Here is a 19,153-nt window from a genome sequence, read left to right on the forward strand (position 1 = left end):
ACATGAATGTCATATTTGTGAAACAAAATAAAGGACTCTGTAAAATAAATGAAAATCAAATATTTATATACAGAATATTTATGTACAAATGCTGAAAAAGACATTTGAACAAGATGCACACCCAGTAAAATTAAAAAAAAAAAGAAAAGTCAGTTTTATCATGTGACTATCATGCTGTCATTTCTGCACAATGCACAATCAAAATATACTTCAAGTACCAAAAAGTACTCATTGTGCAGAATGCCCTATTTTTGAATAGCTGGACATTTTAATTACTTTATCACCAGCTGTGACTACAGCTGATAATCAACCATGTTTCATAGGGATGTGACTACATTTAGAAATGTCACGCATTTTTAGGTATAAAGCAAAAGATGCAATGAAATAAATAAGCTATCACATATTAATCCAAATGAATTCACTGAAATACATCTGCACATTTCTGCAGCCTGACTTATTACACACGTGAACACAGTACACATTTGTTTACTGCAAGCTTGTTTCAGAGATGTGATGCAGTTAAATCTGTATGCGTCTGTTTCCTTGTAGTGTTAGTAGAGATGGTGAACCTGACACAATCCTGTGTTTGGTGTGAAGGAAACCAGTTAACAGCCGGTTTAGTGAAATTCTCTTGAACACATGGAAAACTCATCGTCGTCTCGAAGTGAGCAGCTGAAGCGTCCCGTGTGATCAGAGGTCCTCGTCGTCCTCGCTCACCATGACGTCGAGCTCTTTGTCTTTCCGTACGACGCTCTCGGTGATGAACTCCTTCTGCTGCTCCTCCAGCTCACGCAGCTCCGCCTGCAGGCGCTCCAGGTGGAGCACTCGCCGGTTCCTCAGCAGCCGGCTGGGGAATGGGTTCATGTCGTTGAAGGCGATGCTGGTCAGCTTCCTGCATGGACACACGCAGGTGGAAAGGACTCGATCACCAACACAGAGGAACTGGAAACTGATCAGCTTGAGTGTTTCTGTTTTATGCTGCTTGATACTTCAGGTACTGCAGTTTGAGCAGGAAATACTGGACTGACTGGACCACATGTATCCGAGAGCTGCAGATACTTAAAAATCTTTAAATCGTTGTTACTGTGATCAGGGAAATTTAAACTTCCATCCATCCATCCATCCATTCGCTACCGCTTATCCTTTTCAGGGTCGCGGGGGGCGCTGGAGCCTATCCCAGCTGTCATAGGGCAAGAGGCGGGGTACACCCTGGACAGGTCGCCAGTCTGTCGCAGGGCTAACACACAAGGACAGACAACCATTCATACTCACATTCACTCGCAAATTTAAACTTCTCACAAAATTTCAGTAAAAAGGGTTTGAAGCTCAAAGATTCAACAGCTACATCCGCTTCACTTCTGAGAGTGTAACAGCTCGTAGATTAAGGCGGGTAGAGGCGAGTGCGTACCTGGCATTGGAGACGGTCTTTGTGAAGAAGCGTAGGTACTGGTAGATCTCCACGCTGTCGTGAATCTTCAGGATGTCGTCCTCTTTGTATTTGAACAGAGCCAGAGTGTATCTGAAGATCACCTGCAGCACAGACACGCATTTCATAACAGGACACTCACGCCACACAATTAATTGGAAACTTTGAGGAGGTGAGTCATAAAATTACTCTTTCAGTTGTGGTGCAGTTGGGCCCTTTACTCATTACAGCTCTGATCGATTTCCAATAAGCCACTTGGTTCCTCAGTTGCCAGATAATATTAACTTACTTGGTAGTTGAGCTTTAAGTTTAAATTAAACTTTTGGGTTGGATCTACGTGGCTGAAGCTGTTGTCAGCATTTATCCCTGTGTGGTATATATTTCTGTGTCTGAACTGTGATTTTATTTCCTGAGACAAACGATGTAAAAGCTGTGCTGCATTTGTCACATTGCAGAAACAAGCCCAAAGCCATTGTCCCGCTCATCGTCTGGATTTACGCTGCTTGTGGTAGACTGTGAGGTCGTTACTAGAATGATCTGCTTTCCCACTCCTATTTCATGTCACATGACAGTTCCCCATGCTTAGTAAACAATGTCTTATTACTCCTAAAATGTAAATAAAGACATCTAAAGGTCAAAACAAAATCATTTTTGTTTCCATGGACACTACTGTGGTGCATTCAAGTGTTGTCTGCATTTCTGTCATGGTGTGTTCGGGTATATGGTACCTTGGTACCCTCATACAGGAAGGCGTCCCACAGAGGCATCAGGATGTCGCTGGGCAGACTCTCCACAAAAACCACCAGGAACCAGTTGAAGGTGACCAGAGAGACGTCAATGTTGTGATCCTCAAAGTGAGATGCCAGGCGAGGAAGCTTCTCCGCCATGAAGTCCTTCAGCACGCGCTGGTCCGCCTGAGCACAAAGACTCACAGAGATCAGCCTCACTGATCACTAAAACAGATCACAGCAGGCAAGCAGGTGAGTGTGTCTGCTGACCTGAGAGGCCACCAGATTCTTGGTGTAGTAGTCCTGAGGCATGATGGCTTCCACCACTGCCACCAGACACCAGAAGGCATCTTCTTCACTTTGGAGGACCAGCAGAGCGAGGGCCGCTAACCTGTGGACATTCATGGAAGGTGAGGTTCTGCCTGGAAGGCGGGTCCACATAAGAACTCAGATATAAAATTTATATTTTTGTTCTGACCTGTTTAGTCCCTGGCAGTAGCCAATGGCAGGGTTATGCCAGGAGAAGGCCAGAAGGATGCGGCGGAGCTGCTGGAGGGCGGGGCTGGACGGCGAAGAGAAGTGCTGATTGGTCGTCAGGGTTCGGTGAAGGTCCAGCTGGACCTGCCTGGAGGCAGGATTAGGAGCTGTCCGACTCTTCTCACACAGCTGGAAACAGAACAGGATTACTGAGTGCTCGCCAGCATTCCCAACAGGAAGAAGGAGGAGCCACCTGTGCTCAGGTGCGGATAAAGCACTCTCTCTCTCTACAGCTGTACCTGCTGATAGCGATGCGGGTGGCGCTCTTGGCTTGTCAAAGTTCTGGCTCGGACCAAACAGCGCCACACTCTCTGCCGATACTCCCGAGGGACGCCTTCACGCACCAGAATTTTGAGCTCAGGTGTGATGATGAAGTCATCGTTGGACCTGCCTGCAAGGTACTGAGCCCAGCGGCTCAGCAGGGGGTGCTCTAGACACTCCTACAGGGACAAACGAGATCGCCAGTTACTGAACATCGTAGCTCTTGATCAAAACTGGAAAAAGTTTCTTTGTAGGAAACTGCTTTCCGGTTTTGGACTGTCGGTCGGCTCTGAACAGGACATGATGGGCAAATAATATAAAACATAATTAATAAATAGCATTAAACATACAAAATAATGTTGATTATGACTATAAAGACTAAATCTTTAATAGGGGACATGTAACCACGGTAACTTCTGACCCCACTTCCGCCAGTCCCTTTATTGTGGCGGGAATGAACCCTGTATAAGTTCCGGGTCAATCAGCTGCATGTCCCTGCTCCTCTGGCTGCTGTTGTCCCTGTGGTTGGCGTACTTGTCAGATATCGACAAATTTTACACTACAGACCAGTTGACAGCGTGCAATAACCCGGCCGATTCATCCATCTTTACACTACCTTACAATCGACGAGGTCTTCACCTCCTGCCGGACAGGTTTCCACTGACCAGCAAGGGGCACGACCGCGTCAAAGCCAGACTGGACCAACTCCAAGAGTATAACTCACAGCCCATGATCTCAACCCACCACAAATACAAAGGGTTGTTGTTGAGCATGTGGTCCGAAACCCAGACATAGGCACCACAACTTCACTACGTCTCCGTGCTTTTTCAGGAAGGATTCCTAAGCCAAGTAGTGAAGCAGATTTTGAATCATGGCGTTCCCAAATTGATCTACTGCTTGCCGACCCCAGTTTGTCAGCTCTATACGTCGCCAGACGTATTATAGAGAGCCTGTTGTCACCTGCTGCTGATTTGGTTAAAGGTCTAAGTCCCAACACATTGCCTTCAGTCATACTAAGTGTACTTGACTCCGCTTTTGGAACAGTTCAAGATGGTGAAGAATTGTATGCTCAATACTTAAATATTCTTCAAAATCCAGGTGAACGACCATCCGCTTACCTCCAAAGATTGCAGCTAACCCTCAGCACTGTTGTAAAGCAAGGAGGACTTGCAGCTGCTGACATGAATAAACATCTGCTGAAGCAGTTTTGTCGTGGGTGTTGGGATAACACTATACTAACCAAGTTACAATTAGAACGGCAAAAGGACAACCCACCACCTTTCTCTGACTTATTGTTGTCGTTACGGACAGAAGAAGACAGACAAATTGCTAAGGAGTCACTTATGAAAAAATACATCGGTTCATCAAAACAAAAAGCCAACATCCAATCCCAAAGCACTTGTTCTTGTTGGCATTCTACAGCCAATGAAGAGCTAAAAGAAATGAAAAAACAACTCCAAACCCTCCAACAGCAAATGTCCCAACTTTTGTCCCGAAAAAGTCCAACCGAGTCAAAGTTTAAGCCATGACAAAACAAGTCCAGTCATTCTTCACCTCAGTCAAATACCAAACCCAAGCCATGGTACTGTCTTAACTGTGGAGAAGATGGCCATGTTTCTTCCACCTGCAACAACAGAGCAAACTCCAGTCTTGTTGAACAGAAAAAGAACCAATTAAGGAAAAAACAGCAAGAGTGGGACGCTAGAAATACTTCATCTTTAAAGTAGAAGGAGCTTCTGCGGTGGGACACACAGGAGCTGCGTGCACTAACAGTCCCAGAAACCACAAAAAATTTCCATTGCTGCCAAAAGGGCTTGTGGGGACCAAAAGCACAGGACAAATTCAAATCAAGGGCAACCATTTCAACTGTCTTCTTGATTCTGGCTCTCAGGTTACTACCATTCCTTATTCCTTCTATAACACCTATCTTTCAGACCATCCAATCAAACCACTGAATGATCTGTTGGAAGTAGAAGGAGCAAATGGACAAGCCGTACCTTACCCGGGATACATTGAGATTAACATGACGTTCCCAGCTGATTTTCTTGGTTCATCCATTAATGTTGATACACTTGCTCTTGTCGTGCCTGACGTCCAGCAATCACCCCCAATGATACTTGTTGGTACCAACACTCTTGACGTTGCGTACAGCAAACACTGTGATACCCTCTCTGAGCAGTCATTCCTGCCAACTGGTTCCGGTTACATTGCAGTTTATAAAATCCTCCAGTGTCGCCACGTCCAGAATTTGAATGACCAGTATGCTCCTTGAAGTCAGACCAACCACATACCATTACTGCCGGCCAAACCACTGTCCTTGAGGGATGCCTGGTCACAAGGCTATTCCAAGGTGAGAAAGCAGTTATTCTGGAACACCCCACCTCCAGTTCTCTGCCTGGTGGACTCCTAGTAAAAACCTGCCTTGTGGACTTACCTAAACATCAGCCATGTTTTCTGCCTGTTGTAGTGAGTAATGAGTCTGACCATGAAATCCACATTCCAGCTCGAGCTATTATTGCAGAAATCAGTGCCTTCCAGGAAGTCATTTCCAAAGAGCAACATATCCAGTATTCAGACCAGTCTATAGAGTCGTTACCTCCATCTCAACCACAATACAACTTTGGAGATTCCCCTTTAACTCCAGACTGGAAAGAACGCATTGTTCAAAAACTCAACAGTATTCCTGAAGTATTTGCCAAACACGATCTGGATTTCGGCAGGACCGACAAAGTTAAACACCAAATCAAATTGTCCGATCCAACTCCTTTCAAGCAAAGACCCCGACCAATTCACCCTCAAGATCTTGATGCTGTAAGGAAACACCTGCAAGAACTTCTTGACTCTGGCATTATCAGAGAATCCGACTCACCATTTGCCTCTCCAATTGTGGTTGCACGCAAAAAGAACGGGAGTGTACGTCTTTGTATTGACTACCGCAAACTCAATCTGCAAACAATCAAAGATGCTTATGCTCTGCCTAAACTGGAAGACATCTTCTCCGCACTTGTAGGATCAAAGTGGTTCACGGTGCTAGACCGCAAGTCAGGTTACTACCAAATTGAAATGGAGGAGAAGGATAAGACAAAGACTGCCTTTGTCTGCCCATTAGGATTTTGGGAATTTAATCGGATGCCACAAGGGATTACCAATGCACCAAGCACATTCCAACGGCTGATGCATGGGAGAATTAAATCTAAAAGAAGTCCTGGTTTTCATTGACGATCTCATTGTTTTTGCACCAACTCTTGAGGAACATGAAGCTCGCCTGCTGAAAGTTCTCACCAGACTCAAAGAGTTTGGCTTGAAGCTTTCACTTGAGAAATGCATGTTCTTCCAGACATCTGTGAAGTATCTGGGCCATGTAGTGTCCCAGGCTGGTGTTGAAACTGATCCGGACAAGAGTTCCACACTCACTTCTTGGCCAGTGCCAAAAAACTTGAAGGAATTAAGATCTTTCCTTGGTTTTGCTGGGTACTACAGACGTTTTGTCCAGGGATATTCGGCCATTGTCAAGCCGTTGCATGATCTCACTGCTGGTTATCCACCTTCCCAGAGGAAACTGAGACGAACTGCAAAGCCAGAGAATTACCTCAACCCCAAAGAGCCATTTGGAGGACGATGGGCGCAAATGTGTCAACAAGCTTTTGAGTCCATTATTGACAAACTTACTTCTGCGCCAGTTCTGGCATTTGCTGATCCCCGGAAACCATACACACTCCACACTGATGCCAGTGCCACAGGTCTTGGTGCGGTGCTGTATCAAGAGCAGGATGGAAAAAACAGAGTCGTAGCATATGCCAGCAGAGGTCTTTCCCGGAGTGAGTCAAAGTATCCCGCCCACAAATTGGAGTTTCTTGCTTTGAAATGGGCGGTGACTGAAAAATTCCACGACTATCTTTATGGTGCTCAGTTTACAGTTGTGACAGACAGCAACCCATTAACATACCTCTTATCATCAGCAAAACTTGATGCTACCGGTTACAGATGGCTTTCAGCTTTGTCCACTTTCACCTTCAAATTAATCTACAGAGCAGGAAAGCAGAACTCGGATGCTGATGGTTTGTCTCGCCGACCTCATGGTGAACTGTCTGATGATCCTCTGTCACAGAAAGAACGTGAGCGAATCTGGAGATCTGCATGGCGACATCTCAATGAACCAGATCATGTCTCTATTGACCAGCATACCATCAAAGCAGTTTGTGACTGTCATCTGGTGTACAGTTCAAGCACTGATCCTGATCTTGCTCTGGTGTTATCCATGTCTGTCAATGTCAACAGTCTGCCTGACAGTTTCACGGACGACATCCAGTTCACCTCCATGGTACTCCCCCAAATCTCAACAGCTGACCTTGCAGCCAAACAACGCCTTGACCCTGTCATCCGGCATGTCATAGCTCAGGATGAGCAAGGAGAGTCACCACCACCATTCCTGAGGGAAGAACTTCCCGATCTACCTCTATTACTGCGAGAAGTAAATAAACTGGAGCTCCATAACACCCTTCTCGTCAGGAAGAGACAAGTGGGAAGTGACTTCACATACCAGCTAGTGCTACCCGAGGAATATCGACCAGTTGTACTACACCACCTACATGATCAAATGGGTCACATGGGAATTGACAGAACGCTGGACTTGGTCCGTTCCCGGTTTTATTGGCCTAAGATGACGAGTGATGTGGTCAATAAAATAAGACACTGTGAAAGATGCGTGAGATGCAAATCTCTATCTGAACGAGCCGCACCTCTCATCCCATGGAACTGGTGTGTGTGGATTTTCTCTCTGTGGAACCAGATCGTGGAGTCAAAGACATACTTGTCATAACTGACCATTTCACAAAATATGCCATTGCTGTGCCAACACCAAACCAGAAAGCCAGGACTGTTGCCAAATGTTTATGGGACAACTTTCTTGTGCATTATGGTATCCCAGAACGCTTGCACAGTGACCAAGGCCCTGACTTTGAATCCAGAATCATCCGAGAGCTTTGTGAAATGGCTGGGATCCACAAAATAAGAACCACTCCATACCATCCAAGAAGCAATCCTGTTGAACGGTTTAACCGAACATTACTGGATATGCTAGGAACACTCACAGCTCAACAGAAATCCCATTGGAAAGATTTCGTAAAACCCCTGGTGCATGCATACAATTGCACAAGAAATGATGTTACAGGTTTCTCACCATATGAGCTTATGTTTGGCCGCCAACCTCGCTTACCGGTGGACTTGGCCTTTGGACTACCCCTTGCCAAAGAAGGATCAACATCCCACAGACAATATGTGGAAAAACTAAAGTCCCACCTAGAAGAAAGTTACAAGCTGGCCATCGAAAACTCTGAAAAGGTGATGAAACGTAACAAAAACAGATTTGATAAAAATGCCACTGCATCACAGCTGAATGTTGGAGACAGAGTTCTTGTGAGGAACGTGCGGCTAAGAGGCAAACACAAGCTTGCAGATAAATGGGAGTCATCTGTGTACATTGTAGTGAAGAAAGCCGGCACTCTTCCTGTGTATACAGTTCGACCCGAAGGCCAAGACAAGCCCCTGAGAACTTTACATCGAGACCTCCTATTGCCCTGTGGGTATTTACCACCTTCTGAAAAGGAAAGGCTTACTAAGCAGAAGAGAAAAATGCTTGTCTTACCCGTGTCTCCTGTACGTGCTGATGATGCTGATGACAATGACGAAGAGGAACTCGTCTCATACCTACCTGTTCCTTTCTCTGCTGAACCGGTCACCTTCACAACAACCATTGACTTACCCAATACTCCGCAACCTGTTCCACTTATCAACCAGCCAGATGTCCCCGTAGTATTGGCTACAGAGTAAGAGAATGCTATTCTCCCAGAGGAACCTGTACCTGTTGAAGAGGAACAAGTTATTGCTAACGGAACCTTGGAAGCTGGCTTTGAGCCAGTTGATCTTGCAGAAACTTCTCACGATGAAGAAAGTCTGTCTTCTGATTCGGAAGCATCCAGAGGTAACTTGTCACAACACTCACCTACTGAATCAGAGCCTCTCAGTCCTGAGGCAGAACCACTCTTGAGGCATTCAACCCGCGCCAGGAATCCTCCTGATCGGCTGCAATACATCAAGCCTGGTAAGCTTCTGTTAAAGAGCGTTCAGACCTTTCTGCATGGGTTAAGTTCTGTCTTCTCCTTCGCTCTTCAAGACGATGAAGAAGAGGAGACGATGCCTTCACACCTCAGCCAACCAGTCATTCGGTGCCAGCCTAGTCCATGTACGAGGACGTCCATGAGATTGGGGGGGAGAGTGTAACCACGGTAACTTCTGACCCCACTTCCGCCAGTCCCTTAATTGTGGCGGGAATGAACCCTGTATAAGTTCCGGGTCAATCAGCTGCATGTCCCTGCTCCTCTGGCTGCTGTTGTCCCTGTGGTTGGCGTACTTGTCAGATATCGACAAATTTTACACTACAGACCAGTTGACAGCGTGCAATAACCCGGCCGATTCATTCATCTTTACACTACCTCACAATCGACTCAACGGTGAGTTATTTGTTTGTTTTGTCACAATTAATGAAAATGCGGAGCCGCGATCGCACATCCTAAAACGCCGGTAAGCTAATGCTAGGCTAGCGACAGTAAGTGCAATTACTAGTTTTATTTATTGAATATTGTTGTTTTTGTTTATTCCATTATGGCCGAATGTTGACTTAACGTATCTAGAGTTGAACGAGTGATTTGATTTTTGTAGTTTTGTCCGTTTTGGATGTTTTTTGTTACTTTTCTGATGAAATGCCAAAGCGGCCTATGAGATTTTGCATTGAGGTAAATTCCATTTAGATTATTGAATCTGTTGCGCAACATCTGTGATTAAATGAGTTTTGTAAATATATTTGATTAACTTTGGATAATGTTTATTAGCTTTATGGCTGATATACTTTGATGGGACCCATGAGAATGTTTTTCTATAATAGTATTTTGAATGAAATTCATTATAAGAGATGATGGTTTGTTGATTGTTGTGTGGAACATGGCATTAATTACTTGTCTTTGTTATTTATGGATATATGTATTTATTTTGTCACAGCAGTAGAATGCTGTTTCATTTTCTTCTGTGAATGATAATTTATGTTTTTGACCTTGTTTAGGTCAGGTTTTTTTTTTTTTCTCCCGCGATCAGCCCTGATCAGCGCAAGATGGCGAGCCACCCGACCACCGCTACGTTGCGGTAGGAATTGTGAACCTATGGACTGAATCACTGAATCAAACTGTTGACACATGACCTATCACAGGTCCATGGAACTAAAATAAATCACATACTGGACTACACCTCATTCAACCTCCTTTTGGAACCTAATAAGCTGTTTTGTATTGTCAACATTATTTTTGGTTGTGATATATATGCATATTCTTTTTTTTTTTTTGTACATCCGTCTATACATTTCTCATAACAAACATTATATATATATATATATATATATATATATATATATATATATATATATATATATATATATATATATATATATACATATACACACACACACCCAGCACGCCCATGCGGGCGGTTTTATCCTTCAAGCTCGGGTCCTCTACCAGAGGTCTGGGAGCTTGAGGGTCCTGCGCAGTATCTTAGCTGTTCCCAGGACTGCGCTCTTCTGGACAGAGATCTCCGATGTTGTTCCCGGGATCTGCTGGAGCCACTCGCCTAGCTTGGGAGTCACCGCACCTAGTGCTCCGATTACCACGGGGACCACCGTTACCTTCACCCTCAACATCCTCTCGAGCTCTTCTCTGAGCCCTTGGTATTTCTCCAGCTTCTCGTGTTCCTTCTTCCTGATATTGCTGTCATTCGGAACTGCTACATCGATCACTACGGCCGTCTTCTTCTGTTTGTCTACCACCACTATGTCCGGTTGGTTAGCCACCACCATTTTGTCCGTCTGTATCTGGAAGTCCCACAGGATCTTAGCTCGGTCATTCTCCACCACCCTTGGGGGCATCTCCCATTTTGACCTCGGGACTTCCAGGTTATACTCGGCACAGATGTTCCTGTACACTATGCCGGCCACTTGGTTATGGCGTTCCATGTATGCCTTGCCTGCTAGCATCTTGCACCCTGCTGTTATGTGCTGGATTGTCTCTGGGGCATCTTTACACAGCCTGCACCTGGGGTCTTGCCTGGTGTGATAGACCCCAGCCTCTATGGATCTTGTGCTCAGAGCTTGTTCTTGTGCTGCCATGATTAGTGCCTCTGTGCTGTCTTTCAGTCCAGCTTTGTCCAGCCACTGGTAGGATTTCTGGATATCAGCCACCTCCTCTATCTGCCGGTGGTACATACCGTGCAAGGGCCTGTCCTTCCATGATGGTTCCTCGTCTCCCTCCTCTTTCTTGGGTTTCTGTTGCCTGAGGTATTCACTGAGCACTCGGTCAGTTGGGGCCATCTTCCCAATGTATTCTTGGATGTTCGTTGTCTCATCCTGGACTGTGGTGCTGACACTCACCAGTCCCCGGCCCCCTTCCTTCCGCTTAGCGTACAGCCTCAGGGTGCTGGACTTGGGGTGAAACCCTCCATGCATGGTAAGGAGCTTTCTTGTCTTTATGTCAGTGGCTTCTATCTCCTCCTTTGGCCAGCCTATTACCCCAGCAGGGTACCTGATCATGGGCAGGGCGTACGTGTTGATGGCCCGGATCTTGTTCTTACCATTCAGCTGACTCCTCAGGACTTGCCTGACCCTCTGCAGGTACTTGGTGGTTGCAGCTTTTCTAGCGGCCTCTTCATGGTTCCCATTCGCCTGCGGGATCCCCAGGTACTTGTAACTGTCCTCTATGTCTGCAATGTTGCCTTCTGGTAGTTCAATATATATATATATATATATATATATATATATATATATATATATATATATATATATATTTTTTTTTTTTTTTTTTTTTTTTTTTTTTTTTTTTTGAGCTCAACTTTGATTTCCTGTGTTTTATTCACACCCCCTCAGGCTCCACAGTCGAACCTTATTCTGATAGCTCATTGTCTATGAGGCTGCAGTCAGGCGCCCTGGTCCTTTAACCGCATTACAGACAGGTGGAGACAGATGATTGGCTCTGGCAACCCCCTTAAAGGGAGCAGCTGAAAGAAGGTTTGGGCTGATTTATTTATTTTTTAGCCCTGATTAGTGACAGCAGGCCCTGCTAGCCTGCTGGGGGGGTGTCGCACTGAGTTTATTTAACCTCCCCCGGATGAGCGGCTGTAAGCTTTGATTTCTCGGACCTGGTGCAGCAGGTTGTGGGAGCGAATCTCCAGTGCCTGGATCTTTGCCAACAGCTTCATGTCCTCTACCTCGTAGTCTGGGATGATCTTAAAGCCGTACTCATCATGATCCCTGAGGACACAGCAGATGTTTAACACATTCATCAGGTCTGGAGTAAACAGTGAAAAATTTGATCTATTTAGAGTTTCTTCTTCTGAGTTTTTAATTGTCATGTCAAGTGACTCTTGAATGAGAAAGAAGCAGGTTGTGTCTGTTATTTTGTCTACCCTGCTGTTCAGGTGCTCGTACCTGTGCACACTGAGCTTCGTGACTCTCTTCAGCTCTCCCTTCAGAGCGTCCTCGATCATTTTCTGCACGGCCTCCCGCTGGGCCGGATGCAGAGATTTGATCTCCTGCAGCCTCCGCAGGACTCCCAGGTAACGGCTCTCCACCTGACAGTTAGTGGCCTCCAGGAAAGCACACTGCAGCCAATCAGAGGGCAGGAAAAGGCATTAATCACTGTGCTGTAGGCTGTGGGCTGTAGCTGGCCCATAGCAGCTCTGTGTGGTGGTGGAGTGTTTAAATGAACAGAAATGGCATCAGACCAACCTTCACCATCAGGGTTTTCTCCTGCTCTGAGCTTTTCCTCCACAGTTTGGTCAGCTGGTAGATCTCAGAGTTCAGAAACTTGTTCTGAGTCTTATATGCCTCGATGTCATCCTGCAGACACAAACACAGACAACCTGGGAGGTTTAAGAGGTTTTAGACTCAGTAACGTAATATCGGCTGTTTCTTTACTGTTGATAGCTTCAGCTCATTTTGGAAGGTTTTTAAACTTTCTTTAAAACACAATCACTTACACTCTGTACCTTCAAGTAAAACTGTAATTCGCTGTAAGTTATCACTGTGCTTCACCTTGAGGTTGTTGTTCTCCTGCCGAAGCTGTCTGAGAGTCTGAGAGTTGATGCGGCCGGCAGAGGACGAGTCGGGGCGCCGCGGTTCTGACAGACACGCTGTCACCTGATCGGACAGCTTTATGATCACCTGACAGGAAACAGTCGCACAGTGAGTACAGCTGCAGATAGACTTCATGTTTTACTGTCACACAAAGCTCACAGGAAGCAAGAAAAAGTAAATGAGTACATTTACTCAAGTAGAAGTGCTTGTAACTCTAAGCACTTTCTATTTGTCTGCCAGCTGCAGGCGGTGATTCAACAACACAAAACTAGAATAAAGAATCGTTCAACTTCATTTCAGCCGTTCTCATGTTGCGTGGGTGCGTCCTGTTTTGGTTCAGGCAGGAAGAAGAAGCTGAGTCACAGAGCCAGTTACTGCCTAGATACGATACGTGACCACTGGGTGGAGCAGTTGATTGAGCTATATGGTCATAATGCACGCCACACATAAAACAGAATTAAAATGAAACCCTGACAGAGTCAAATATGCAGCCCGGAGGCCGGATTAGGCCCACCAAAGGTCCCAGTGCAGTCTTGGGTGGCTTTGAATGAAGTGAAAATTTAAAAGTTCAGATATCTGGAAAATAAAATCATCTCCTACTCGCGGTGTGAGAAAGCCAGCACAGGAGCAGAAGACTGCTCCTGTGCTTGAATGATAACGAAATGCTATTTAAACCTGCGACAGCAGAAAACTGAGTGAAGTTGTCTGTTTTAGACTTCGTAAGCAGCTCGCAGCATATTAAACATGAACCTTTTCAGAATGTGTTTGGACTTAAAAAGACATAATTTCTTTCTAAATATTTGTCTTGGATTCAGAAATCTGCAGTAAACTAATTTCACGAATTTGAGATCAAACTGCAGTGTATGTGGCACTCAAACTGACACAGCTGATCATTTTAAATAACTGAAACAACTCATGATTATGAAGGACGAGCTACCTAAAGAACCCTACTCTCAGCACGTTTTTTTTTAATTTTTTTTATCGTCAGTCATAACTCCTGCAGCCTCCTCTCTCCTCCTGATGAATTTTAGGAATTGAGATGTTTCAGTGTGGCGTACAACAATTCAAATCCAGGTCAAAGGTAGGCGGACGGTCCAAATAAGGAGGCACAAACTTGAAGAATCAGAAAATATTAAAAAAAAAAACAAAAAAAAACACCTCCTGAAGAGACCTAAGTAACATCACAGAACACCAACCTGCCAACCGCTCTTTAAAAGTGAAGACACGGAGCTCGCTCAATGAGCATTTTGCTCTGTGATCTTCCTTAAACGTTCCCCTTTTTTGTTCTTTTGGCTACAATTCTCAGTTTTCCAACGAATCACATGGCACATCCATCATCTGGGCTGGTCATTTAGGTGAAGCGTTGAATGCACAGGAGAGGCCCTCTGTCTGATCTAATCAACATCCACCCACATTCGGTTTGTTTTGTGCTTTTTTTTTTTTTTTTTTTTTTTTTCCTGAGCCAGCAGCAGCTCCAGGAACAGCTCCAGATCTCAGAGAAACTTTCAGTCATGGAAACAAACGTGCACAGTTTATTTTAACGTGACCAACCAGAGGTCAGTCTGACAGCAACCTCTGGTTTGTCCTCACCTCCTGTTTGGCGTTGTTCTTCTCCTTCAGCATCCTGTTGTTGTGCTGCAGCTCGGCGACCTGCATGGCCTTCTCAGCCAGACTCTTCTTCACCACCTCCACCTCCATCTTGGCCTCGTCGAGCCGCCCCCGGAGGTCGGCCGCCTGCCGCTCGCGGTGTCGGAGCAGCTCCAGACGTTCCTGCTCATCCTCCTCTGCCAAAAACTCGGCACAGGTTCGCTTCTCCAGCTGAGAAGCCTCCAGCGCTTTGTGGAGGATCCACACCAGCTCCTGCAGGAGGCGCTGTGTTTGTCACTTTTTTCAGTGGCAGCAGAGATCAATAAAACTTTATGATTACTGAACGACTGATCACCTTCTGAGCTTTGACCTCCTCCATCAGCATCTCTTTCTCCTGCTGCAAGCGGCCTATCCGGTCTGAGGACTGAGACGCCATGTCTCTGCGGCGGACAGGCAAGGTGGACGCGCTGCGAGCCTTCACCCTGCGGCTGCAACTCTCAAACAGTGATGGTGACTCCCTGCCATCTGTAGGGGGCGCCTGATCAGCGGCATTGAGCAATGGTAGGGGAGGGGAGAGGCTCGGGGATTCAGAGGGAGTGCTGAGGGTTGGAGAAGCTGAGAAGTGACAGAGAAGGATTAAAAGAAGTCACACGCCTGGATGCTGAAGCGGGTAAACTTCTTCACAAATAAAATTTTTATCATTAGAGAAAAAATTACCAATAATCATCCTACAGATGTAATATTATCTACAGCTACTTTTAGTACCATTGATGTTAAGTTAGACTCTTTTTCTCCAATTGATCTTTCTGAGTTAACTTCAATAATTACTTCCTCCAAACCATCAATGTGTCTTTTAGACCCGATTCCTACAAAACTGCTCAAAGAAGTCCTGCCATTTATTAATTATTCAGTCTTAAATATGATCAACCTATCTCTAATAATCGGCTGTGTACCACAGGCCTTCAAGCTGGCTGTAGTTAAACCTTTACTCAAAAAGCCATCTCTAGACCCAGCAGTCTTAGCTAATTATAGGGCAATCTCCAACCTTCCTTTCATATCAAACATCCTTGAAAGAGTAGTTGTCAAACAGCTAACCGATCATCTGCAGAGGAATGGTTTATTTGAAGAGTTTCAGTCAGGTTTCAGAGTTCATCACAGCGCAGAAACAGCTTTAGTGAAGGTTACAAATGATCTTCTTATGGCCTCTGACAGTGAACTCATCTCTGTGCTTGTCCTGCTAGACCTTAGTGCCACAGGGTTCAGTGCTAGGACCAATTCTGTTTACATTATACATGCTTCCCTTAGGCAGTATCATTAGAAGACATAGCATACATTTTCACTGCTATGCAGATGACACCCAGCTCTATCTATCCATGAAGCCAGATAACACACACCAATTAGTTAAACTGCAGGAATGTCTTAAAGACATAAAGACCTGGATGGCCGCTAACTTTCTGCTTCTTAATTCAGATAAAACTGAGGTTATTGTACTCGGCCCTGAAAATCTTAGAAATATGGTATCTAACCAGATTCTTACTCTGGATGGCATTACCTTGGCCTCCAGTAACGCTGTGAGGAACCTTGGTGTGATTTTTGACCAGGACATGTCCTTCAACGCACATATTAAACAAATATGTAAGACTGCGTTCTTCCATTTGCGCAACATCTCTAACGTTAGAAATATCCTGTCTCAGAGTGACGCTGAAAAACTAGTTATTACTTCCAGGCTGGACTACTGCAATTCATTATTATCAGGAAGTCCTAAAAACTCACTGAAAAGCCTTCAGCTGATCCAAAATGCTGCAGCAAGAGTACTGACAGGGACTAGAAAGAGAGAGCATATTTCTCCTGTTTTGGCTTCCCTTCATTGGCTTCCTGTTAAATCCAGAATTGAATTCAAAATCCTGCTCCTCACATACAAGGTCTTAAATAATCAGGCCCCATCTTATCTTAATGACCTTGTAGTACCATATCACCCTATTAGAGGACTTCGCTCTCGCTCTGCAGGCTTACTTGTTGTTCCTAGAGTATTTAAAAGTAGAATGGGAGGGAGAGCCTTCAGTTTTCAGGCCCCTCTTCTGTGGAACCAGCCTTCAGTTTGGATTCGGGAGACAGACACTATCTCTACTTTTAAGATTAAGCTTAAAACTTTCCTTTTTGCTAAAGCATATAGTTAGGGCTGGACCAGGTGACCCTGAATCCTCCCTTAGTTATGCTGCAATAGACGTAGGCTGCCGGGGATTCCCATGATGCATTGAGTTTTTCCTTTCCAGTCACCTTTCTCACTCACTATGTATTAACAGACCTCTCTGCATTGAGTCATCCGTTATTAACCTCTGTCTCTCTTCCACAGCATGTCTTTTATTCAGTCTTCCTTCTCTCACCCCAACTGGTCGCAGCAGATGGCCCCGCCCCTCCCTGAGCCTGGTTCTGCCGGAGGTTTCTTTCTGTTAAAAGGGAGTTTTTCCTTCCCACTGTCGCCAAAGTGCTTGCTCATAGGGGGTCATATGATTGTTGGGTTTTTCTCTGTATCTATGAAGCGCCTTGAGGCGACTTTTGTTGTGATTTGGCGCTATATAAATAAAATTGAATTGTAAAGAAACTGATGGTGGTAATTTACAGGACAAACACAGACTAACAAGCTCTTAATAAAAACCCGAGGACTGAAGCGGACCATGGCCCAAATCAGGTACAAAATACTCAGTACAGGTGAGTCACAGTTCAGGCTGATGTTTATGTGTTTAGTCTGAAGTCAAAATGAAAAAGTCCCAGTTCAAGTCCAATTTAAAGTCACAGGTAACTATAGATGCATCTTCTTCCTTCCACATCTGATGGGCACCGCAGGCCTCAACTTTATTTCTATATAACCCCAAATCACAAAAATGCTGCCTTATTATCTCAAAGTAAAGGCCTTACAGTATTAGAGAGACTTCAGTGATTACATGATCCTCCATGTGGAGCACTTTATGACAGAAGATGCCTTCAACAGAAGCAGGATCAGAGTGGGGCAGCAATCTGTCTCGACCAAATATGGGTGGAAACATTCATAACATGGTTTGGTTCACTGTCAGCTGTCACCTACACAACACTAACTACAAGGTTTATTAAAAAGAGAAATCTAATAGGAAAAGTAGAGAGTGTTCCTGAATCCAAACTGGGGAGCTCGTCTGTTATATTCTGCAGAATTTCAAACAGCTGAAGGCTTTTCAACGAGCTTTAAGAACAACCTGACAATGAATTCCAACAGTCCAGCCTAGAAGTAGGAAATCTGTGAACTAATATTTCAGCATCACTTTGAGGCCATGTTCTTAATTTTGTTGATGTTGCATATATGAAACAAAAAAGGCCTACATATTTGTCTAATGTGCGCACTGACGGACATAAGTGACTCCGAGACTCCTCACAGGGCTGCTGGAGGCAAAGGTAACACCATTCAGAATAAGGATCTGGTTGGACACCAAGTTTCTGAGGTTTTTAGGGCCGCGTACAATAAAAAACTTCAGTTTGTGTGAATTTAAAAGGAGAAAATTTAACATCATTCAAGTCTTTAAGTTATGACTGTAGTTTAACTGATTTGCGTCATGTGGTTTCATAGATGAATAAAAATGGTATTACTGGTGTACTCTAAGCTCTAGCTAGTTACTGTAGTACTGCTGTAGTACTGTATATACATACTGGGGGTGTTGACTGTGTCGGCAATGTTCGGGGGAATCCAGGGAGGAGCTTCTACATGAAACACGCTCTGACTCCAGTCCTGGGATGACCTCTTACGCAGACAGTGGACTGAGTTTCTGTACTCAGAAAGAAGAAACATGAAGACCAACAACAAAACAAGTGGAAGACATCAGACTGTCTGAGCCGTTTAAATGTCTCAGATTTGTGGCCGAGGGGACTCACTGGATCTCGATGAGCGGATGCTTGAGTGACACGTTGGCGAGGGGAATTCGCGTCATCGGCACACTGGCGGCCCCCTCCCCGACCAGACCGATGGGGCTCTTCAACACTGGCAGGAAGTCATCTGCACAAACACACACAGACATTCAACACCTCAGACACACACGCAAAGCCTGTGTGTTTTCTTCTAGCTGCTTATTTTCAATGAATGTGTGTTTGATGTTTAAATACTTTTTATTTGACCTTTACTTATACACTCTCTTATATAGTCTCATTAAGACTCGGTGTCTCATTTACAAGAGTGACCTGTGTCAGACAAACATTAAAATCGCAGCAATAGAAGAAACAATAGAATAGCTAAAATTGTCTAACGTTTACACATTCATGTCAAAAACAGGAACAAGTTCCCAGGGATGATTTCACAAAGTCATTTGTACGTCTTTTAAAGTCTACAAGTGACATCAGCTGATGTCATATCGTGTATCCCACAAAGATGGGGCAGAAAAAGAGGAATGCCTTCTTTCTGAGTTCTGTATGAACTGATGCTAA

The 19,153-nt window shown here is 44.8% G+C and overlaps 1 protein-coding gene across 1 annotated transcript in view; it reads right to left on the reverse strand.

Moving 5' to 3' along the window:
- Positions 1 to 690: 690 nt before the first annotated feature.
- LOC146717015 (TBC1 domain family member 2A-like) overlaps positions 691 to 19,153 on the reverse strand; it is a 33,155-nt gene continuing 14,692 nt past the window's right edge. The window contains exons 4-17 of the mRNA XM_085435030.1: positions 18,608 to 18,728; positions 18,386 to 18,501; positions 15,066 to 15,325; positions 14,714 to 14,983; positions 13,082 to 13,210; positions 12,776 to 12,886; positions 12,476 to 12,648; positions 12,187 to 12,298; positions 2,931 to 3,131; positions 2,633 to 2,820; positions 2,425 to 2,545; positions 2,155 to 2,340; positions 1,409 to 1,530; positions 691 to 892 (exon numbers count right to left, since the gene is read on the reverse strand). Of these exons, the coding sequence (XP_085291156.1) occupies positions 691 to 892; positions 1,409 to 1,530; positions 2,155 to 2,340; positions 2,425 to 2,545; positions 2,633 to 2,820; positions 2,931 to 3,131; positions 12,187 to 12,298; positions 12,476 to 12,648; positions 12,776 to 12,886; positions 13,082 to 13,210; positions 14,714 to 14,983; positions 15,066 to 15,325; positions 18,386 to 18,501; positions 18,608 to 18,728 (2,312 nt within the window). The remainder of the gene's footprint in view (positions 893 to 1,408; positions 1,531 to 2,154; positions 2,341 to 2,424; positions 2,546 to 2,632; positions 2,821 to 2,930; positions 3,132 to 12,186; positions 12,299 to 12,475; positions 12,649 to 12,775; positions 12,887 to 13,081; positions 13,211 to 14,713; positions 14,984 to 15,065; positions 15,326 to 18,385; positions 18,502 to 18,607; positions 18,729 to 19,153) is intronic.

This window comes from Copadichromis virginalis, linkage group LG2, assembly GCF_057382275.1.
Source record: "Copadichromis virginalis isolate Kocher_CV1m ecotype Utaka linkage group LG2, C_Virginalis_male_GT1.1, whole genome shotgun sequence".
Lineage (NCBI taxonomy): Eukaryota > Metazoa > Chordata > Actinopteri > Cichliformes > Cichlidae > Copadichromis > Copadichromis virginalis.